At 49.4% G+C, this 17,434-nt stretch overlaps 2 protein-coding genes across 2 annotated transcripts in view; one reads left to right on the plus strand and one right to left on the minus strand.

Moving 5' to 3' along the window:
• Window positions 1-11,871, plus strand: part of Hdac1 (histone deacetylase 1) — a 34,498-nt gene extending 22,627 nt beyond the window's left edge. Inside the window, exons 4-14 of the mRNA XM_003471080.5 lie at window positions 2,545-2,619; window positions 5,350-5,488; window positions 5,947-6,088; window positions 7,114-7,206; window positions 8,647-8,755; window positions 8,838-8,978; window positions 9,628-9,736; window positions 9,829-9,959; window positions 10,419-10,571; window positions 10,981-11,029; window positions 11,276-11,871. Of these exons, the coding sequence (XP_003471128.1) occupies window positions 2,545-2,619; window positions 5,350-5,488; window positions 5,947-6,088; window positions 7,114-7,206; window positions 8,647-8,755; window positions 8,838-8,978; window positions 9,628-9,736; window positions 9,829-9,959; window positions 10,419-10,571; window positions 10,981-11,029; window positions 11,276-11,303 (1,169 nt within the window). The 3' untranslated portion in view covers window positions 11,304-11,871. The remainder of the gene's footprint in view (window positions 1-2,544; window positions 2,620-5,349; window positions 5,489-5,946; window positions 6,089-7,113; window positions 7,207-8,646; window positions 8,756-8,837; window positions 8,979-9,627; window positions 9,737-9,828; window positions 9,960-10,418; window positions 10,572-10,980; window positions 11,030-11,275) is intronic.
• A 189-nt stretch (window positions 11,872-12,060) lies between these two features.
• On the minus strand, window positions 12,061-14,440 carry Marcksl1 (MARCKS like 1). Its single transcript, XM_063235982.1, has 2 exons — window positions 14,150-14,440; window positions 12,061-13,335 (listed from the first exon to the last, which is right to left on the minus strand). The coding sequence occupies exons 1-2, from the start codon at window positions 14,234-14,236 to the stop codon at window positions 12,820-12,822; spliced, it is 603 nt and encodes a 200-aa protein (XP_063092052.1). The 5' UTR covers window positions 14,237-14,440; the 3' UTR covers window positions 12,061-12,819.
• Between the last annotated feature and the right edge of the window lie 2,994 nt (window positions 14,441-17,434).

Raw genomic sequence — 17,434 nt, forward strand, 5'->3', positions numbered from 1 at the left:
TCCACTGTAAGTAGAAACAGCCAGAAGAAATCAGGTACCAGTGGCTAAATACTCTAGCCCAGAGTCCAAAGTTCTTATTGACATATTCTCTTAGTATTTGCCCAGGAAGTGAGGAAGAGCCTCCCACTGCTGCTCCCTTCCGCAGCCACTCTTCCTCATAGCACTTGGGAGGTTCAGGCAGTGCCAGAGTTGGTAACTCATGATTATTACAAATCCTGAGCTTCATCTGTGTCTTGAGATAGGGGTCCCTTCCACCCTCCCCGTTGGGGCTCTTTTTTCTTGCTGTACTTGGAGATGCCTTGTTGACAAGAGCAGGTGCAATAAAAAGGCTGAGGAGTCCAGGTGTGCACTTTTACTCCCAGCCCTCGGAGGCTGAGGCAGAATTGGTATGCAGTTTGACCCCAGCCAGGCTCCATAGTGAGTTCAAGGTCAGTACATAGCAAGACCCTGTCTCAAAAACAAACAAACAAACAAACAGAAAAACAAGGCCTGAGGCACAAGAATAAGGATGTAACCTCACTCCTGCCTCTAACTTCCTGTGTCACTGATGTCTCAGCAGTTTCCTTTTCTGTGGGAGGAGGCTTGGAGCCCTAGGGTTGCTTCTTTCTCTGTGAGTCCAGGTGCACTTTCCTTCCTGTCTTTTCCATTTCATTTGCATTAGTGTTTGCATGTGTTTCCACATCATGTACTAGTTTGTACTTTTACCCCATTGGCCTGAAATAGTTTTACTTCAGTTGTCACTTGTAAGTGTATAAAAAGATTCCTGGACTGGGCCATGAATATAGCTCAGTGGCACAGCAACTGCCTTGCAAGCACAAGGTCCTGAGTTCTATTTCCAGTACCCAAAAAAAAGCACTGGACTATGGGAGCCAAGACTGTTGGACCCTGAGCCTGCCCCTGCCTTGTTATATGGCCTGGGGCAAGTCACCCAGCTTCTCTGTATCTGTTTCTCTATGCAGTGGGGTTGATACCTGTTTTGTCTTGCTTTAGGTTTGTGAGGATCAGATGAGATTGTGTACATCAGAGTACTGGCAGAAAGGTCATGGTATATTTTCACAGGTTTTTAGGACTGACAGACCAAGGCTTGAAGCTTGACTACTGCCTCTGCCATTTACTAGCAGTTCACCTGTCTCGTCCTGTTTCTTCATTTGTAAGATGGGATCAAATGCTATCTTGGTATGTGTGACAGGGAAGGAAGGAAAACAGGACATAAAAGAAGATTTTTTTTTTTTTTTAAAGAAGATTTATTATGTACATGGACCAACTCCCCGTGATAAGTGTAATCAGTATGTACTGCAAACATATACTGATAGAAATAAACGTTAAAAAAAGGACATCGTGTGGAGATAAGTGTATCTGATATTTAAAGCATTTGGCAGTGTCTGGCACATTGTGAGCACTCAGTGAATGATAGTTGTATAAGTCTCTGTTCTCTTCCTTGCGGGTCAGCTGGAGTGAGGTTCAAGAACATACTCAGGCTGGAAGAAGATAAAGATTTTTCCCTCAAGAAACAAACCAGCATTTTCCAAGTTGCTAATTGCTTCTTCATACAAGATTTCTAATGTCTGGTGCATTGGTACATGCCCATAGTTCCAGTTATTTGAAAGAATAAGGCAGGAGAGGGCTGGGGATTTAGCTCAGCGGCATAAGGACCTGCCTTGCAAGCAGGCAGTTGTGAGTTCGATCCCTGGTACCGATAAAAAAAAATGAAAAAGACAAAAAAAAAAAATGTTGTGTAAAAAAAAAAAAAAAAAAAAAAGAATAAGGCAGGAGGATTACTTGAGCCCAGGAGTTCAAGGCTAGACTGAATAACATGGCAAAAAGTGACCCCAGCTCACAAGAAGAAAAAAGGAAAAAAAAAAAAAACCAGGTGAGGCACACCTGTAATTTCAGCACTTGGGAGGCTGAGGCAGGAGGATTGCTGTAAGTTTGAGGCCAGCTGGATTACATAATGAGACCTTGTCTCAAAAACAAACAAACAGAGGCTGGGGATTTAGCTCAGCAGCGTAAGCGCCTGCCTTGCAAGCAGGCAGTCGTGAGTTCGATCCCCTATACCGATAAAAAGGAAAAAGACACAAACAAACAAATAAAAACCTTGACATAAAGACAGTACCAGTAATCCTGATATTTTGGGAAGCTGAGGCAGAACAATCACAAGTTCATTCCTGGCCAGGGCAATTTAGCTACTTAGCAAGGCCCTGCCTCTAACTAAAAAATTTAAAAAATAAAAAGGGCTGAGCATGTAACTCTGTGTGAAAGTCCTAGGTTCAATCCCAGTACTGCAAAATAAATAAATAAATAAAAGTCTCCCAAAGCTTTGTGTGAATTTTCTCAATAATTGAGTGAGGTGAGTACCCTTATTGCTTGTTATAGATAATAGGCTAAACTTCAAGAAGTTAACCTGATCCAGTCACATAACCAGTAAGTAGAGCCTGAACTAGAATTCTGCTTTCTAAATTTTGTGTTTTCCCCATCATCCCCTAAATATTTAAACAAAAACTGAAAGAAGTCGTGGAAGCTAACCTTTTGCTTGTTTCTTTCAAGTCAACGTTGGTGAGGACTGTCCAGTGTTTGATGGCCTGTTTGAGTTCTGTCAGTTGTCCACTGGTGGCTCTGTGGGTAAGGAATACACCCCCTCTCCCCAGGGGCTGTGCTGGGCTCATGTGTGGTCTGCCTGCACTTCTCCCCAGGGGCTGTGCTGGGCTCATGTGTGGTCTGCCTGCACTTCTCCACTGTGACCGTGGAGAAGAGGCCTGTGGGTTTTTACTTCAAAACTCTTCAGTGTCATTGGGTCAGTGTCAACCCATGTTCAGTCTGTGACATGGTACTGATAGGAAATATATAGGAATTCCCACTAGACCTTGCGGGATTGTTGAGACACTAAGTAAAAGCAGTTTGTAAACTGCAATGTGGTGTAAAAATGGAACTGTCATCATCTGTGCTGCTGAAAGCGTATGATAATTACCTTTACAGGTCATAAACACTCCAATTCTCTCTGTAATTTCTGGGTTACCTTTAGGACTATTCTACTTTTTTTTTTTTTTTGGTGCCAGGGATCGAGCTCACGACCTTGTGCTTGTCAGGCAGACGCTTATGCTGCTGAGCTAAGTCCCTGGTCCCATTCTACCCTTTCTTAAATGCACAGTGGGGAACATTCTGAGAAATGTGTCAGGTGATTTTTTTGTGTGAACATTGAAGAATACACTTAGACAAACCTAGATGGTACTACATATGTAGGCCATGAAGATGAAGTATGTATAGGTATGGTAGGGCCTAGAGCCATGATGAACAAAACAGTGTGTGGGTAAGTCAAGCACCATATGCCATGGTGGCATATGCTGTAATATGAGCATTCTGGGAGGCTGAGGCAGGGGAATCACCAGTTTGACCTAGCCTAGGCTACTTAGCCATTTAATGAGACCCTGTCTTAAAGTAAAAAATTTAAAAAGAGCTGGGGATATAGCTTAGTGAGAAGAAAGAGGCTCAGTGCTCAGTGCTGGGGAGAAAAAACCAGCAGAGAAAGCAGCGAAATCAAGAGATGCAATAAAGACATATGAAGCTGCTGCCTGCCAGTATGCCATGGTATACTGTTTTACTGTAACAGTCATAAATACAGTATGGTTAATACATCAACTAGTAACAGCCATTATGTATACATGTAATTGTTTGTGCTGTACTTTTATAGTGGGTGAGTTTACACCAGCATTACCGCAGACATGTGAGTAATGATTTGTGCCACATTAAGATACCTGCAACTAAAAAGACTAAGATGCTATGTGAGTGTACCAACTCCCCACAGTGAATATATTCATTATGTATCACAAACATACTAGTAAAAAAGAAAAGAAAAAAATATCTACCACTTCACTAGGGAATAGGAATTCTTTAGCTCCATTATAGTCTTGTGGGGCCACTGTTCTTTATTCAATCTGTTGTTGACCAGAGTGGTTCTGTGGCGCATGACTGTGTTTGTTCTCATGATCATTGTACCCAACCCCCTCTCTCGCTATAATCTCAGAAAAACAAACATGCACAGAAATAAAGCAAAATCACCTGTATTCACATTGTCTGTTTCCATTTTTTAGTTTGTATGTCCATCCTTTTATATATATATAGATCTCTAAACATATCATGTCCAACATCTATATTTTATAAAATGTGTTGCATTATATTACATACAGTTTTTGTGCCTGCTTTTTTTTTTTTTTTTTTTAGACAGGGTCTCATATTGCAGTTCAGGCTGGCCTTGAACTCAAAGGGATCCTTCTACCTCAGCCTCCCAAGAGCTAGGATAACAGGTACGGGCTACCACACCTGGCCGTGCCTGCCTTTTTTTACTTGGCAAATTTTTAAAGATTTCTTTGTAGTATTCTATAAGTTTTACTAGCTACATGATTATACCGTGTTACTTTTTTGTTTTTTGTTTTTTGTTTTTTTTGGTACGGGGGATCAAACTCAAAACCTTGCACATCCAAGGCAGGTGCTGAGCTGAATTCCCGGCCCTTACACTCCTTTTTAAGTCAGTGTCTTCACAGAAGGACAGTTACTCTTACTGTTACTCAAGATTTTTTTTTTTCTCCAAATCCATTTTATTTCAAGGAAAAACAAAAGACAAAAAACCTAGAATTAAATTTTAAAATATTGTCAGTCGGGGGCAGCAATGGTATATACATCACACTTTGTCATCCCCAAGTCATTTACCCAGAGCATAAGACATCTGCATTCAGTTGTTCAGATAATACTGGCACAGATCTTTCTCGTCAGTGAGCTCAGAGAAATCAGTAGTATATCTTAACTTTTTTATATACATATACATACACATAAACATATGTTTCCTTCAACTTCTCACAGTAAGAAGACTATGATATTTACACATGTGTCTTTTTGAGACAGGATCTCACTATGCGGTTCAGGCTGGTCTTGGGCTCACTTTGTAGCCCAAGCTGGTCTTGAACTTGCAAACAGTTCTCCTGCCTCAGCCTCCCAAGTGCTGGGATTACAGGAGTGTGCCACCACGCCCAGCTGTATGTCTTATTTATTTCATTAATGTTACTCAGATATTTTTATTCTAATCTATTTTACTTCATACACAAAATCCTGTATCACTAAATCAATCTTAAGACCTACTAATGGGTTATCATCCTTGGTTTGGAAAATAGTTGTTCTAGACTGCCCAGTGTCATGTTTATTCCCTGTTGGACTAGGGTGAGAGGGAGGGAGCTTTCTTGTAAGTTGTATAATACAGCTGTTGAATAGGCAAGTCCTACCTCTCACTGGGTTCTTTGGGCTTCTTGGAGAAAGTGGAGAGTGGCTTAGTAACAGGCTTATGTTCTCTCTTCCCACACCCAGCAAGTGCCGTGAAACTCAATAAGCAGCAGACGGACATCGCTGTGAATTGGGCTGGGGGACTGCACCACGCAAAGAAGTCCGAGGCATCTGGCTTCTGTTACGTCAATGATATCGTCCTGGCCATCCTGGAACTGCTAAAGTATGCCTGCCTGGCCTTGTCCTTTGGAGGAGCACTTTAGGCCAGGTTCCCACTTTCCTCTCCCCACGGGCGTGCCTCCCTAGTTTGCTTTTCCTACGGTGTGCTGGCTAGGATGTGTTCAGTGAGTGTCTCTGACCATCCTCTCCTTGACGGGGTCTTGGTTTGAACTGAGCCTATGGAAAGATCAGGGGCAGGCGCTTCTCAGATCCTGCCTCCAGAGTGTCCCTGTGTGGCCGGAATAGACCCTGGCTGTAGAGTAGGAAGATCGGACTTGGTCGGCTTGGTCAGGCCTCTGGAGACACCCTGCCGCTCTTCCACCTTCCTTCAGCCAGTTTCCACGTCTCTGGTGCTTAGAGATACCTGAGGGAGGCAGCCAGCCCGGTAAGCTGGGACCTGGCGCCCTTGGCGCGTCCCATCCCCAAAGAGCCCCCAGACCCTTGACCCCCTTCTGATCCTAGGTATCACCAGAGAGTGCTGTATATTGACATTGATATTCACCACGGCGATGGCGTGGAAGAGGCCTTCTATACCACCGACCGGGTCATGACCGTGTCCTTTCATAAATATGGAGAGTACTTCCCAGGAACTGGGGACCTACGGGTGAGAACTCCCTTTAGGAGCCAACCAGCTCACCCTCAGCTACTAACTCTAATTCTCCTGTGCCTTGCCACTAAGAGCCACTTCCTGCTTCTGCCATTTAGAGCACCACACTCCAGTCTGGGGCACCTGACATTGTTTCTTTCCCTCTTTCTGGAGGAAGGGAATGATAGGACACAATGGGTCAGAGAAGGGTGGAAATCTGACACATACTTTCTTTCTGGCCATAGCTAGGTTGCATCACACTGTTCTTATATTCATAAAGCTTGAGTTTGGGGCTAGGAATTAGGGCTCATGGATCATTTGAAGGGTTCTTAACATTTTTAGGTTACCTTCTGCTTTGGCCATCTGACTCAAAGTGATAGACCCTTCCCCAGAAAAACACATAAAACTTTGTGTCTGATATAGAATAGTTAACAGATATATTCCCTTGCTGAAACTATTCAATTGAACTGTTCCATCCGCTTCTGAATGGATACAGTGAAGTCAGATATTTGCCATGCTGGTAGCCCTTGAATGAAAAAGTGGCATTAATTCAGTTGTTCACTACAGCAAGCATTAGACTAAGTGAGCATTTATTGTTTTGAAGTTAGCTGGAAGAACTCTTTTGCTTCCCTCCACATCTCTGTAGAATAAAGAGAATCAGGGTAGAGGAAAGGGTTGTTTGAAGTTGGTATTATTTCTGTAACTCAACTGTTGGCCAGCTCTAACCCAGACCAGAGGCAGAAATCTTGTACTTTGGGGTAGAATATTCAATCTGGCCCCTGCTCTGTCCTGGCCACCTCATGGGCTCAGTTTGTCTCCTTTAGAACCACTTTCTTTTTTTTCTTTTTTTTTTTTTTTTTGTATTTTTCTTTTTTATCGGTACCGGGGATCGAACTCACGATTGTCTGCTTGCAAGGCAGGCCCTTATGCCGCTGAGTTAAATTCCCAGCCCCTAGAACCACTTTCTTTAGCCCTTCAGCCCCATCCTTTAACTCCCTTCTAGCTTCATCTTTCAGTTTTACTTTAATCTGCTTCTTGACTAGGATATCGGGGCTGGCAAGGGCAAGTATTATGCTGTTAACTACCCACTCCGAGATGGAATTGATGACGAGTCTTATGAGGCCATTTTTAAGCCGGTAAGTGACTTTATCCCTTGGGCTACCCGTGGGATTGATCTAGGGGAAGGGTAGCCAAGCTAATTGGGAAATGAAAGGTATTTCAACGCTGGCGTATAGGGTGGTCAGGGGAACCAAAATCGTCTTACTTGTTGATGCCCTCTGTTGATTGGGCCCTCTGCTGGATACAAGAATATCTTACGGTACGATCTTTGTCCTTAGAGTCTATAGTAGAGGATATACTCAGCAGCTGTGACTGATGATTGTTTTATATTCATTTCTTTGGGGTCTGTGTCTAGGACATTGGTGGCAAACCTGTGGCATATGTGTCACAGCCAGCTGTTAGTTATCATCGAAAGTTCTACCACTCACCTGGGAGATTGTTGTGTTCTTTGGTGGTGTTATGTTTCCTGGGTTTTTCATACTCCTTTTTTGCATTATGTTGATAACTGCGCATTTGAAGAATAGGGACTGGGGCAGGGGATTTAGCTCAGCGGCATAAGTGCCTGCCTTGCAAGCATGTGGTCATGAGTTCAAACCTTGGTATGGATTTAAAAAAAAAAAAAAAAGACACCACTGAAGCACAGGGATTTATTCCAGACTGCAACTGGTGTTGCTCAAGAAAGCCCTTCTAGAGATTCGGGGGTGGCTGTCTTGCTGCTCAATCACAGGCACGTTGACCTGGTGCCTGTATTTTTGAGAGATGAACAGGAATGATGAACTGCTGCCTGGGTTGGGGAGAGGGTCGTTGGGTGTCACAGAAGTGGTAACATTTGAGCTGGGCTTTGATAAAATGAAGAGGTACCCATGTGAAAAAGAGGTGGGGGCTGAAGGAATGACATTTGGCAGAGGGAACACCACCAGCAGAAGTGCAGAGATGCCAGTATGGAGTGGCACGTAGACCACTACAGTGTGGGAGAAGGTAGAACAGAGTGGTTGGAAATGGATTTGGGGGTCCATATTTCAAAGGGAGGCTTGAAGGCCATACTTAAGAGTTAAATCTTCATTTATAAGCATTTATAAGCAATGAGAAACTGTAAGAGTATTGATCTAATTAGTCAAGTGGTTACTCAGCAACCTACTATGTGCTCAGTAGTAACTGTGACAAAGAAGACCATTTTCTGTCCCCAGTAAATTAGACTGCAGTTATGATCATACTGTATACAAAAGTAAAGTGCCTCCTTGCTCAGGCATGCAGCTAAGGATTGAAAAACTTCATAAAGGAGGTGGCACCAGAGGTTGGGCAGTGAAAGAAGGAAAAGATTAAAGTCCTTTCTTGGTTCAGGGTTACTAAAAGTGTCTTAGTTTTTCAAATTGGAAAACTCCTCTCTCTCTAGCATACAGCATGAGGGAGAGTGGGAAGGTAGGAATGGATAAAGGAGTAGAAGAAAGGGCTGTACCACCCCTGAGCCTCACTTAGCTTTTCTTGAGGTTGGTGGTGACCAAGATCTGTTCTTTCAGGTGATGTCGAAAGTAATGGAAATGTTCCAGCCTAGTGCCGTGGTCTTACAGTGTGGCTCAGACTCCCTCTCTGGGGATCGGCTGGGTTGCTTCAATCTGACCATCAAAGGTGAGACCAGGTGTTGCACAAGTGTGGATGCACAGGGTTCCACTAATTCTCCTCTAATCCACCATCCCTCTTTCCTCCAAAGGGCATGCCAAGTGTGTGGAATTTGTCAAAAGCTTCAACTTGCCTATGCTGATGCTGGGAGGTGGTGGTTATACCATTCGTAATGTTGCCCGGTGCTGGACGTACGAAACCGCTGTGGCTCTAGACACCGAGATCCCTAACGGTAATAGCTCCAGGCCAGGTTGGGCTGGCTGGGAGCTGACATTCCTGTGTCCTTGGGTTCACACCACCTTCCTCTTTAGTCTCAGCACCATTCCTCCTTTGACACTATACTAGAGTCTCCAGCCTGTCCTCTTACACTTTGAGACCATAGCTGTCAATTTTTCCCTACCCCTATTTGAGTCCATCTCCTCTCTCTCTTGATTTTGGTTCAAAAAAGGTTTCCAGTGTTTATTTACAGCTTTGAACTTTCTACTCTGTAGTGTAACTGTGTAGAGAAATAGAGTAGGCTGGGGATGTAGCTCAGCCATTCAGCCCCTTTCTGGCAAGCGCGAAGATGTAACTTTGATCCCTGGTACACCCCCCACCCCACCCCCAAAAAAAAAGAAAGTCTCATGAAGAACATTGCTTACTTAAGGCCCAAGAGCTTGGGATACTGGATAATGGTGTAGGTGTCCAAATCTCCCACTATCAAAGGCATCTTTTTGAGATGGATCTTACTGGCTCAGCCTTCCAAGTAGCTGGGACTGCAAGTATATGCCACCAGGTCTGCTGTTCTTCTCTTTTATAGATAGGTCAGCAGACCTGGAAAAGTACTTTTCCCTGGGTCCTGTGTAGTCAGGTCTCTGACTCTTTTCTCCTGCCCCAATCAGAACTTCCATACAATGACTACTTCGAATACTTCGGACCGGATTTCAAGCTTCACATCAGCCCTTCCAATATGACTAACCAGAACACTAACGAGTACCTGGAGAAGATCAAGTAAGTATACTACTTGCTACTCCTTGGCTAATGTTCTAGGCTCTGGTTTGTCCTGACTAGAGCCTAGCCGGCCTGTCTCCTATTGGTCATAGACAGCGGCTCTTTGAGAACCTGAGAATGCTGCCCCATGCACCTGGGGTCCAAATGCAGGCAATTCCGGAGGACGCCATTCCTGAGGAGAGTGGTGATGAGGATGAAGAAGACCCTGACAAGCGCATCTCAAGTAAGAGCCGGACCCAGGGCCTGTACTGTCCTGCTCAGTGGGCAGTCTGACCTCCTTCCACTGTTCTGTCTGCTCATCATTCCCCCAACCAGCTGCCTGTTGATAAGAAGAACTTGTTTCTTTTTTAGTACTGAACTCAGGGCTTTCACACTGGGCTACATCCCTAGCCCTTTGTTTCTTTTTTCAGACAGGGTCTCATTAAAGTGTCTAGGATAAGCTGGAACTTCTAGTCTTCCTGCCTCAGCCTCCCAGAGTGCTGAGATTAACACAGGTGGCACCAAGTCCCGCTGAGAAATTTTAAGTGTCAAATGGGAACAAATTAGGGAGTCTGAGTCCTCCCCCTTCTCGTAGCCCCTTATCCTGGTGTCAGGTGGACAGGCAAAGGGAAGCACTGGGCATAGATCCTGAGATAACCAGCCCCTAGCAGTCTCACCATACTTTCTGTTCACTGCCTTCCAGTCTGTTCCTCTGACAAACGGATTGCCTGTGAGGAAGAGTTCTCTGACTCGGATGAAGAAGGAGAAGGTGGCCGCAAGAACTCTTCCAACTACAAGAAAGCCAAAAGAGTCAAAACAGAAGATGAGAAAGAGAAAGATCCAGAAGAGAAGAAAGGTGGGTCTGGATTGGGCCAGGATTTGGGTCTCAAGCCCTGCCCGCTCCTGTGGGGCTCTAACTCAGCTCCTTGGGCCTTTTAGTGGCTCCCAGAAGTGGCCAAGCCCACAAAACAATGAAAGTCATCTCTACTGGCTGACTGAGCCTGGCTCTCACATACCACCCAAGCCATTTTCCCAGCACTTCACCCCAGTTTCCCAGGGGGTTGCCTCTTCCCACTGGGTTCTGGCTCTTGCAGGCTGGGAAACCGGTCCAACCTGTTTCAGCAGGGCTCCCTGGGAGGGCCTGGGATGGGTTTTTCTCTACTCTATGTCCACTTTGCTAGTTTTGGAGAAGGGGTTTTAGGGTAAGTGAAGACCTGGATTTTCCAGAGGCTCTCTTTGACAATTCCTGCATTTTTATGTTCTAGAGGTGACAGAAGAGGAAAAAACCAAGGAGGAGAAGCCAGAAGCCAAAGGGTGAGGAAGGAGCCCCTACCATCTCCCTGGCATTGGAGCATCAGTCCCTTTGTCCCACCACTCTGAGAGGGAAGGCACAGGGACAGCTGGTCCAGCTTACAAAGGCCTCTTTCAGAGGCCAGTCTTTCCCTACAGTTCTAGGCACAGCTAGGAAGCCCCAGCCCCCAGCAATCACCTGGACACCCCTGGTGCTGTGGAACTCATTATCCACTTGTTGTCTTATGTCAGTTTCTGCTCTCTCCACAGGGTCAAAGAGGAGGTCAAGTTGACCTAAGCAGACCTCTCCAGCTCAGGCTTCTTGCCGTGTTCCCTAACTTTCTCCCTCTAACCTCTCAGATTTTATATTTTCTATTTCTCTGTATATTTATATTAAAGTATATTAAATATAAATGTCCCTAGGGACTCGATAGGGGAGCCAGGGCCCTCAGGTACAGCTATGCTGGGGGAAACTTTCCTAGCAGCTGTCTTGTTCCCCATCCCTCCCCAAGTCTAGTTTTAAACCAGAAAGGGTACAGATCTGGATGGAAGTGATGCAGCCATGAAAGGAAATCCTGACACGCTGAGGGCCTGCTTATTAGCTTTGGTAAGGAACCCCTATTAACTATTCTGAAAGGGTAGCTGCGTCTTCAGGGGCTTCCCCATTCTTCAGGCTCCTAAGTTAACATCAGCCTTTTTTAGATTGGTTCTGTTCTCATACCTTCACACTGGCCCCAAGCGAGCTAAGAAACTGCCCTGTCTTCCCCTAGTTCTGCAGGTGGAGGTTGGTAGTCTAGCTTCCTTTTTTTTGAGACATTATTTTCATGTTTGTGAGACTCTTTGTAATAAAATGGTACATTTCTATATCCTCCTGAGCTTGTTTCCTAGTAGTGTCATGGGTTGACATCAACACTGCTTCCCTGCCCTTTTGGTATCCAACTCCACCAAAAAATAAAACACAAAACAGGAACTTACCTGTCTCCTTAGCCCTCCCCTGAGGTTTTCACTGGTTTCCTCATCTTACCCCCAGAAGACCACACGCATTAAAGCACCACTAAAGGGACGACATTTATTCCTTTTCCAAATGTTACAGTAAAACCAGGTGGAAGAGAATGGTTTTAGCAATTAGAAAAAAAAAAGTACAAATCTGGGGTTTGGCCATTAAAAGTTATTTACAACAATGGGAGAAAAAAAAGACAACAAGAAGTTGTTTCACATTACAGACCTCCCTCCCACCCAAAGCCTAATACTTGCTTACCAAGTCAAAAAAGAGACACAGTTGATTCACAAGCTGGAGGTTTGAACTTGAGTAAGACATTTATAAAAACCTAGACGGGGTAGTGTCCTCCCCAGCCCAGGTGCCACTAGGCACAGCACAAGAGACTAAAAACTCAACAGGGGGAAGGTTGGACACTCAGGGTTTGGGAGTATAAGCACCCCACTTCTGGCTCAGGGATCTGGGGAGTAGGATAAACAAAACCTACTTGGAAAAGAACTGGGAGAGAAAACCAGCAATTGCCTTCTGTAGGGAAAGGGATAAGGAGGGAGGGCCAAGGACAGGAGCATTTCACATCACTAACCTAACTTGGGAAACTGGAAGGGACCATCTTCAACCGGCCCTAAGAGGAAGACCAGGTAGCTGATGGGAGAATCCACAGGAGGGAGAGGAGGAGAGGGATCGTGGCTGGGAGGGGGCAACAAGCCCCTTCCTTTCTGGGCACAGGAAGGCAGCCAGGGCACCAGGTCCAGGCAGTGACCTCACAAGGACAGCACAGTTTTTGCAGCTCAGAGATCACCCACCTGCCCCCACCCAGCTACTCATTCTGCTCAGCGCTGGCCGATGCAGGGTCACTCTCCGGCCCTGAGGGAGTAGATGGCTCTGCGGCCTGGGGCCCCGCCTCCTCTTCAGTGTCTCCTCCCTTGGCGGCAGGACTAGCCTCTGCCCCCTTGGCCTGGGGCTCCTGGCTCTCTGGGGTGGCAGCAGCCTTCCCTTCCTGGGCAGTGCCCTCCTCACTGCAGGCACCGATCTCCCCCTGCTCCTGCTCTTCCTCTGTGGGTGAGGAGGCAGAAGAATCTCCCCCACCCTCCTTCCGATTTCTCTTGAAGGACAGGCCGCTCAATTTGAAAGGCTTCTTGAAAGAGAATTTCTTCTTCTTCTTGGGGGTCTCCTTGGGGGGGGCCTCCCCCTTTGCCTCAGCGCCCTGGCTAGGGGGTGCTGGCTCGATGGCATCGCCAGTGGCCCCAGCTGCCTCATCTGTTCCGTTCACGGGGGGCGACTCCCCTTCACCCTTGGGGGACAAGTCTCCATTGCTTTTCACGTGGCCATTCTCCTGCAGGGCAGAGGAGACAGCAATGAGGGCCGGGGCTCGTCTCCCCCCTCCCCTGGTGCACTTCAGGCCCCTTGCAAGCAACCAGGACCCCTACTCGGGCCTACCGCGTTAGCCTCGCCCAACATTCAGAATCCCTTCAAACGGCGTCCTTGCCCCTCACGGGCGCGCTGGGATACCGCGGCCGGCAGGAGGCGCTGGGGTCCCAGGGTCCCCGTCCCCCCTTCCCCCGGGGTGCGCTCTCTATTCCACGAACAGCTCCGGGCCGCGGATCCCGGGGAGGCGGGCGGACTGTGCTAGGCGATATTGGGCGGGAAGCCGCCCCGGGGCGCTGCTTCTCTGCACCTGGACGGCCTATTTTCCCAGCCTCCTGCTTTGTGTGAACGGCCCCCACCCACTCCCAGGCCCTCCCCACGTCTCAGGCTCCCCTCTTCAAAAAAGACCGCGGGCCAACGAGGTTGGGTCTTCGTGGGGAGTGCTCTCGCCGCCCGGCACCCGCCCTGAGGCCCCTGGGCGCCCCCTTGGCGCGGCCCAGCAGCGCCTTTGTTCCCCGCGCGGCACTCGGGGCGGCCGGGGGGCAGCGCCGGGGGCCGGGGCCGCGAACAAAGAAGGCGGCGGGGCCCGGCTGGCGCCCCCTCTCCGCCCCTCCCCTCGCTTCGCCCGCGGGGGCTGCGGCGCGGAGAACAAAGGGACCGGGCGGGGGAGGGGGCGCCGCGTGTCCCGGGCCGGACAAAGCGCGCGGCCCCGGCCCGGGGCCCCAGGAGGGGGCGAGGCGCGGGAGGAGGGGGCCGGAGCTGGCCCCGCCGAGCGCACCCACCTGTCCGTTGGCCTTCGCGGGGGAAGCGCCTGCTGCCTCCTCGGCGGTCACGTCGCCCCGGGGAGCCTTGGAGCTCTGGCTGCCCATGATGGGGGTCTGCTGAGGGGCGCTCGGAGCCGCCCCGGGCTCGCGCCGCAGGGGATACTTCGGCGGGGTGGGCCCGGCGGGCGGAGGGGTGGGGCCGGCGCCCGAGGGGGAGGGGTGTCGGGGGAAACTGACTGCACCCTCGCTCCGCAGCCGACCCGCTAGCTGCGCCCGCCGCCGCACTCCGCGCCAGAATGCCGCCCGCCGCCCGCCGAGCGGCCTATATATATGCGCCCAGCTCTCGGGGCGGGGCCGGACATTTAAATGAGCGCCCAATCGAGGGGCAGAGGCGGGGTCGGGTCGTGGGCCCCACTTGCGTAGTGGGCGACGCTGGCGGTCTTGTCCCTGCACCCTACTCGACTGCAGGGTCAGGTAGGACTCAACATGGGGAGGAGTGACGCGGGTTGCCCAGCTCGCTGGAAGGACAGGGGCGCTGGTAGTCATTCCTTACTCCTCTCGGCGCCTTCCTCTCAAGGTGGGCACCCAGCACTGTTGAGGGGCCCCTACCGGTGGATACTGCACAGGATGCCCCTCTCTGTGCCCCTTTGAACTCTTTGAAGGGTTCTTATGCCAGACTTGTCAGTCGGCTGGTCCAGCATTACACTCCAGAAAATGTGGTCCTTAACAGCCTCGGGGGACCAGCACTGGGTTAGGCGACCCCTAAGGCCTGGAGCTAGGTCAAAGGTCCCACCCACTTCCCTGTCAGTCTTCTGAGGCCCTCAGGGTGGGGGGTGCCTAAAGCGGGGTCACTGAGGTCAGACTAATGAGGCCCGTTGGTCATCCCTCCTCTCCTCAGTCCCTTGATGCCCAGTCATCCTGAGCCAGGACAGATATCCACCTCCCGCCCCTCCTGTCCACTACTTGGACCCATTAGGATGTCTGCCTAGGGAGTTCTGCGACGTTGACATGGGCGTCTTCATCCCCTTGGAAGCTGAGGAGCCTGAGGCTCAGAGACATTGACTTAACTTTTCTGATTTGAGTTTGGGGGTCCCCAGCTCAGGTCCCCCTAAACAGGCAACAGCTCCAGTGAGGGACTACAAACCTCCAACGCTCCAGTTCCTAAAGGGAAGGGGCGAGATGCCACCCAGGCTCCTCCTGTGCCTGTAACAGCCCAGGGGTGCGGGCTCCCAGGCTGTCTGGCCACCTAGAGAGAGATGGGAGGTGCAGAGTGGGGGTGGCTGGAGACCCACCTCCTCCTTTCTCCTTCTTCAGCTGGCCCTGGATGTAGGTGTTCCTGTGTCTTGCTGCCTGCCTTCAGCCGGGGAGGAAAGGGATGGGGGCTGGAGGAAGCAAAGTGTTACAAGTCAAGGCAGTGTCCAGGGACAGCTCAGCATGTCCCTTCATCCCTCCCACGGCTTTGAGGTGTGGAGACACCCTAGGCCCGGAGAAATCTGGAACTCCCCGAAGATCTGACCACAGAGGGCAGGCAGGGAGGGCTGATAGGGCTTCTACTCCTGTGAGCCTTCTTCCCAACCCCCATACAGAGGCTACAGAATTCTCACCTTCCTTAACAGCACTCCCTCACTTTCCAGACTGAGGCAGAATGGGAAAGTGACATAGCCAAGGGCACACAGCAGCCAGTAGCTAAACACGAGAAAGACTTCACAGAGATCTGGCTGCAGGCTGCAAGGAAACCCCTGGAAGAATTTCCTGCTGAGATCTGGGGCTGCCTGGTGAGAGCAGGAGCCAAGAAGAGCTAGTTTGGGGACAAGGACAGGCACCACTTCCCCCTGCAACTCACTGACAGTACAGTGGCTCCACCCACTACCACTAAGTGATGGGCATCGTGACCTGCCCTCTGTCTTGGCCACAATAGGGAACCCACAATGCTACCAGGCAGTGCCTGCACTGGCTGGCGGGGCTCAGATGGAGGATGTGTGAGTTCTGGAGGGGCTGGGGTTAGAGGTTAGACTGCTGATCCCAAGTCTTCTGATCTCCACACCCTGCTAGGTAAGGATTAGAGACAAATCTCCCAGAGGATCCCAGAGGAAGGAGAAACATCAGGACTAAAAGACTCTTGAGTGTCCAGAGCCCTTGAGGAAGCCTGGCCCACAGGGAAGGCCGGTATCCACACCAGACATCACAGGAGGTTGAATAGGGAACATCTGGCAGTCCAATCCCTGTGTGAATTCAGGTCCCAGCAGAATCTGACTTCTGGAAAAGGGAAGAGGCTTGGGATGCTGGGGGTGGAGAGGGCAGTGTGCAGCCCCCACGGCCTCCTCTGTCCACACTGTGGCTCCTTCCTCCCCAGCTGCTGCTAACCCAGACAATGCACCCATTGTTCTGTGTCTCTGGGAGCCTGTGTGCAACTGTGTGTGTCTGTTTCTTTCTGTGTGTGACTGTGTATATGTATCGCTCTGTGTCTCTCTGTGAGACTTTGTGACTGTGTGTATATGTGCATGTGACCAGGTATGTATACTTGTGGTTGTACCAATCTGCTTTCTACATATTCAAGGGCAAGAGATAGCTGTGGTGATGACTCTGAGACTTTCTGGGTGTGTGTGGTGACTCTGGTGACTGTGTCTGACTGATTGGGTGTGTGGCTATGAGCGTGTGTGGCTGGTGAGAGGATACCTATGAGTGTGGGGAAGAGTGGCTACCTTTTGTGAGTGTTCCCATTGGGAAGCTGTGTGTGTATCTCAGGGGGTCACTCAGGCTTGGAAATGTGGGGTTTTGTCAAGACACAGTGATGTCTGGAAAAGGACAGGTGACGGGGGTGGACAGGAGAAGGGAAGTCTCAGGACCAGAGAACCTTTGCTTACATGTCCCCACCTATTCCAGTTCTCCCGGTGAGTGCTTGGATCCTGGCCCCGAGGAATGAAATTCCTGGCAGAACCTTGGGGCCTCTGGAGAGACGGGGCAGAGCCAAAGGTGGGAGGACAGAAAAGAATGCTGCCCTGTACTGGAGTGGGCATTTGAACCTCTGAGGCTCCAGGGATCAGATTAGGTGCAGGGGGAGATGTGGTGGGCAATGTCTAAGTCGGAAGGAGCTGCCCACCTGAAGGCCTCAGCCTGTGGAGAGACATGAGAGCAAGGCTAGAGCCCACTGGAGGTCTGACGGTGTGTGACCTGCCAAAGGCCCGTTCCCAGCGCCAGGCTGCTCATCTTCCTGAGGGCATCAGCTCACATTGGAGACCTCAGTTCTGACCCAGGTCTGCCATCTGCTCTGGCTCTGTAAGCTGGTCCTCTCTTCTTTGGGCT

The sequence above is a fragment of the Cavia porcellus genome, unplaced genomic scaffold (assembly GCF_034190915.1).
Source record: "Cavia porcellus strain 051 isolate PalLab524CR breed Dunkin Hartley unplaced genomic scaffold, mCavPor4.1 scaffold_25, whole genome shotgun sequence".
NCBI lineage: Eukaryota > Metazoa > Chordata > Mammalia > Rodentia > Caviidae > Cavia > Cavia porcellus.

Excerpts from the sequence above, each read along its gene's own strand:
- Marcksl1 (XM_063235982.1), bottom strand. The coding sequence starts at position 14,236 with ATGGGCAGCCAGAGCTCCAAGGCTCCCCGGGGCGACGTGACCGCCGAG. Across the intron at positions 13,336-14,149 it reads CCGCGAAGGCCAACGGACAG|GAGAATGGCCACGTGAAAAG; the intron begins GTGGGTGCGCTC and ends TCTGCCCTGCAG.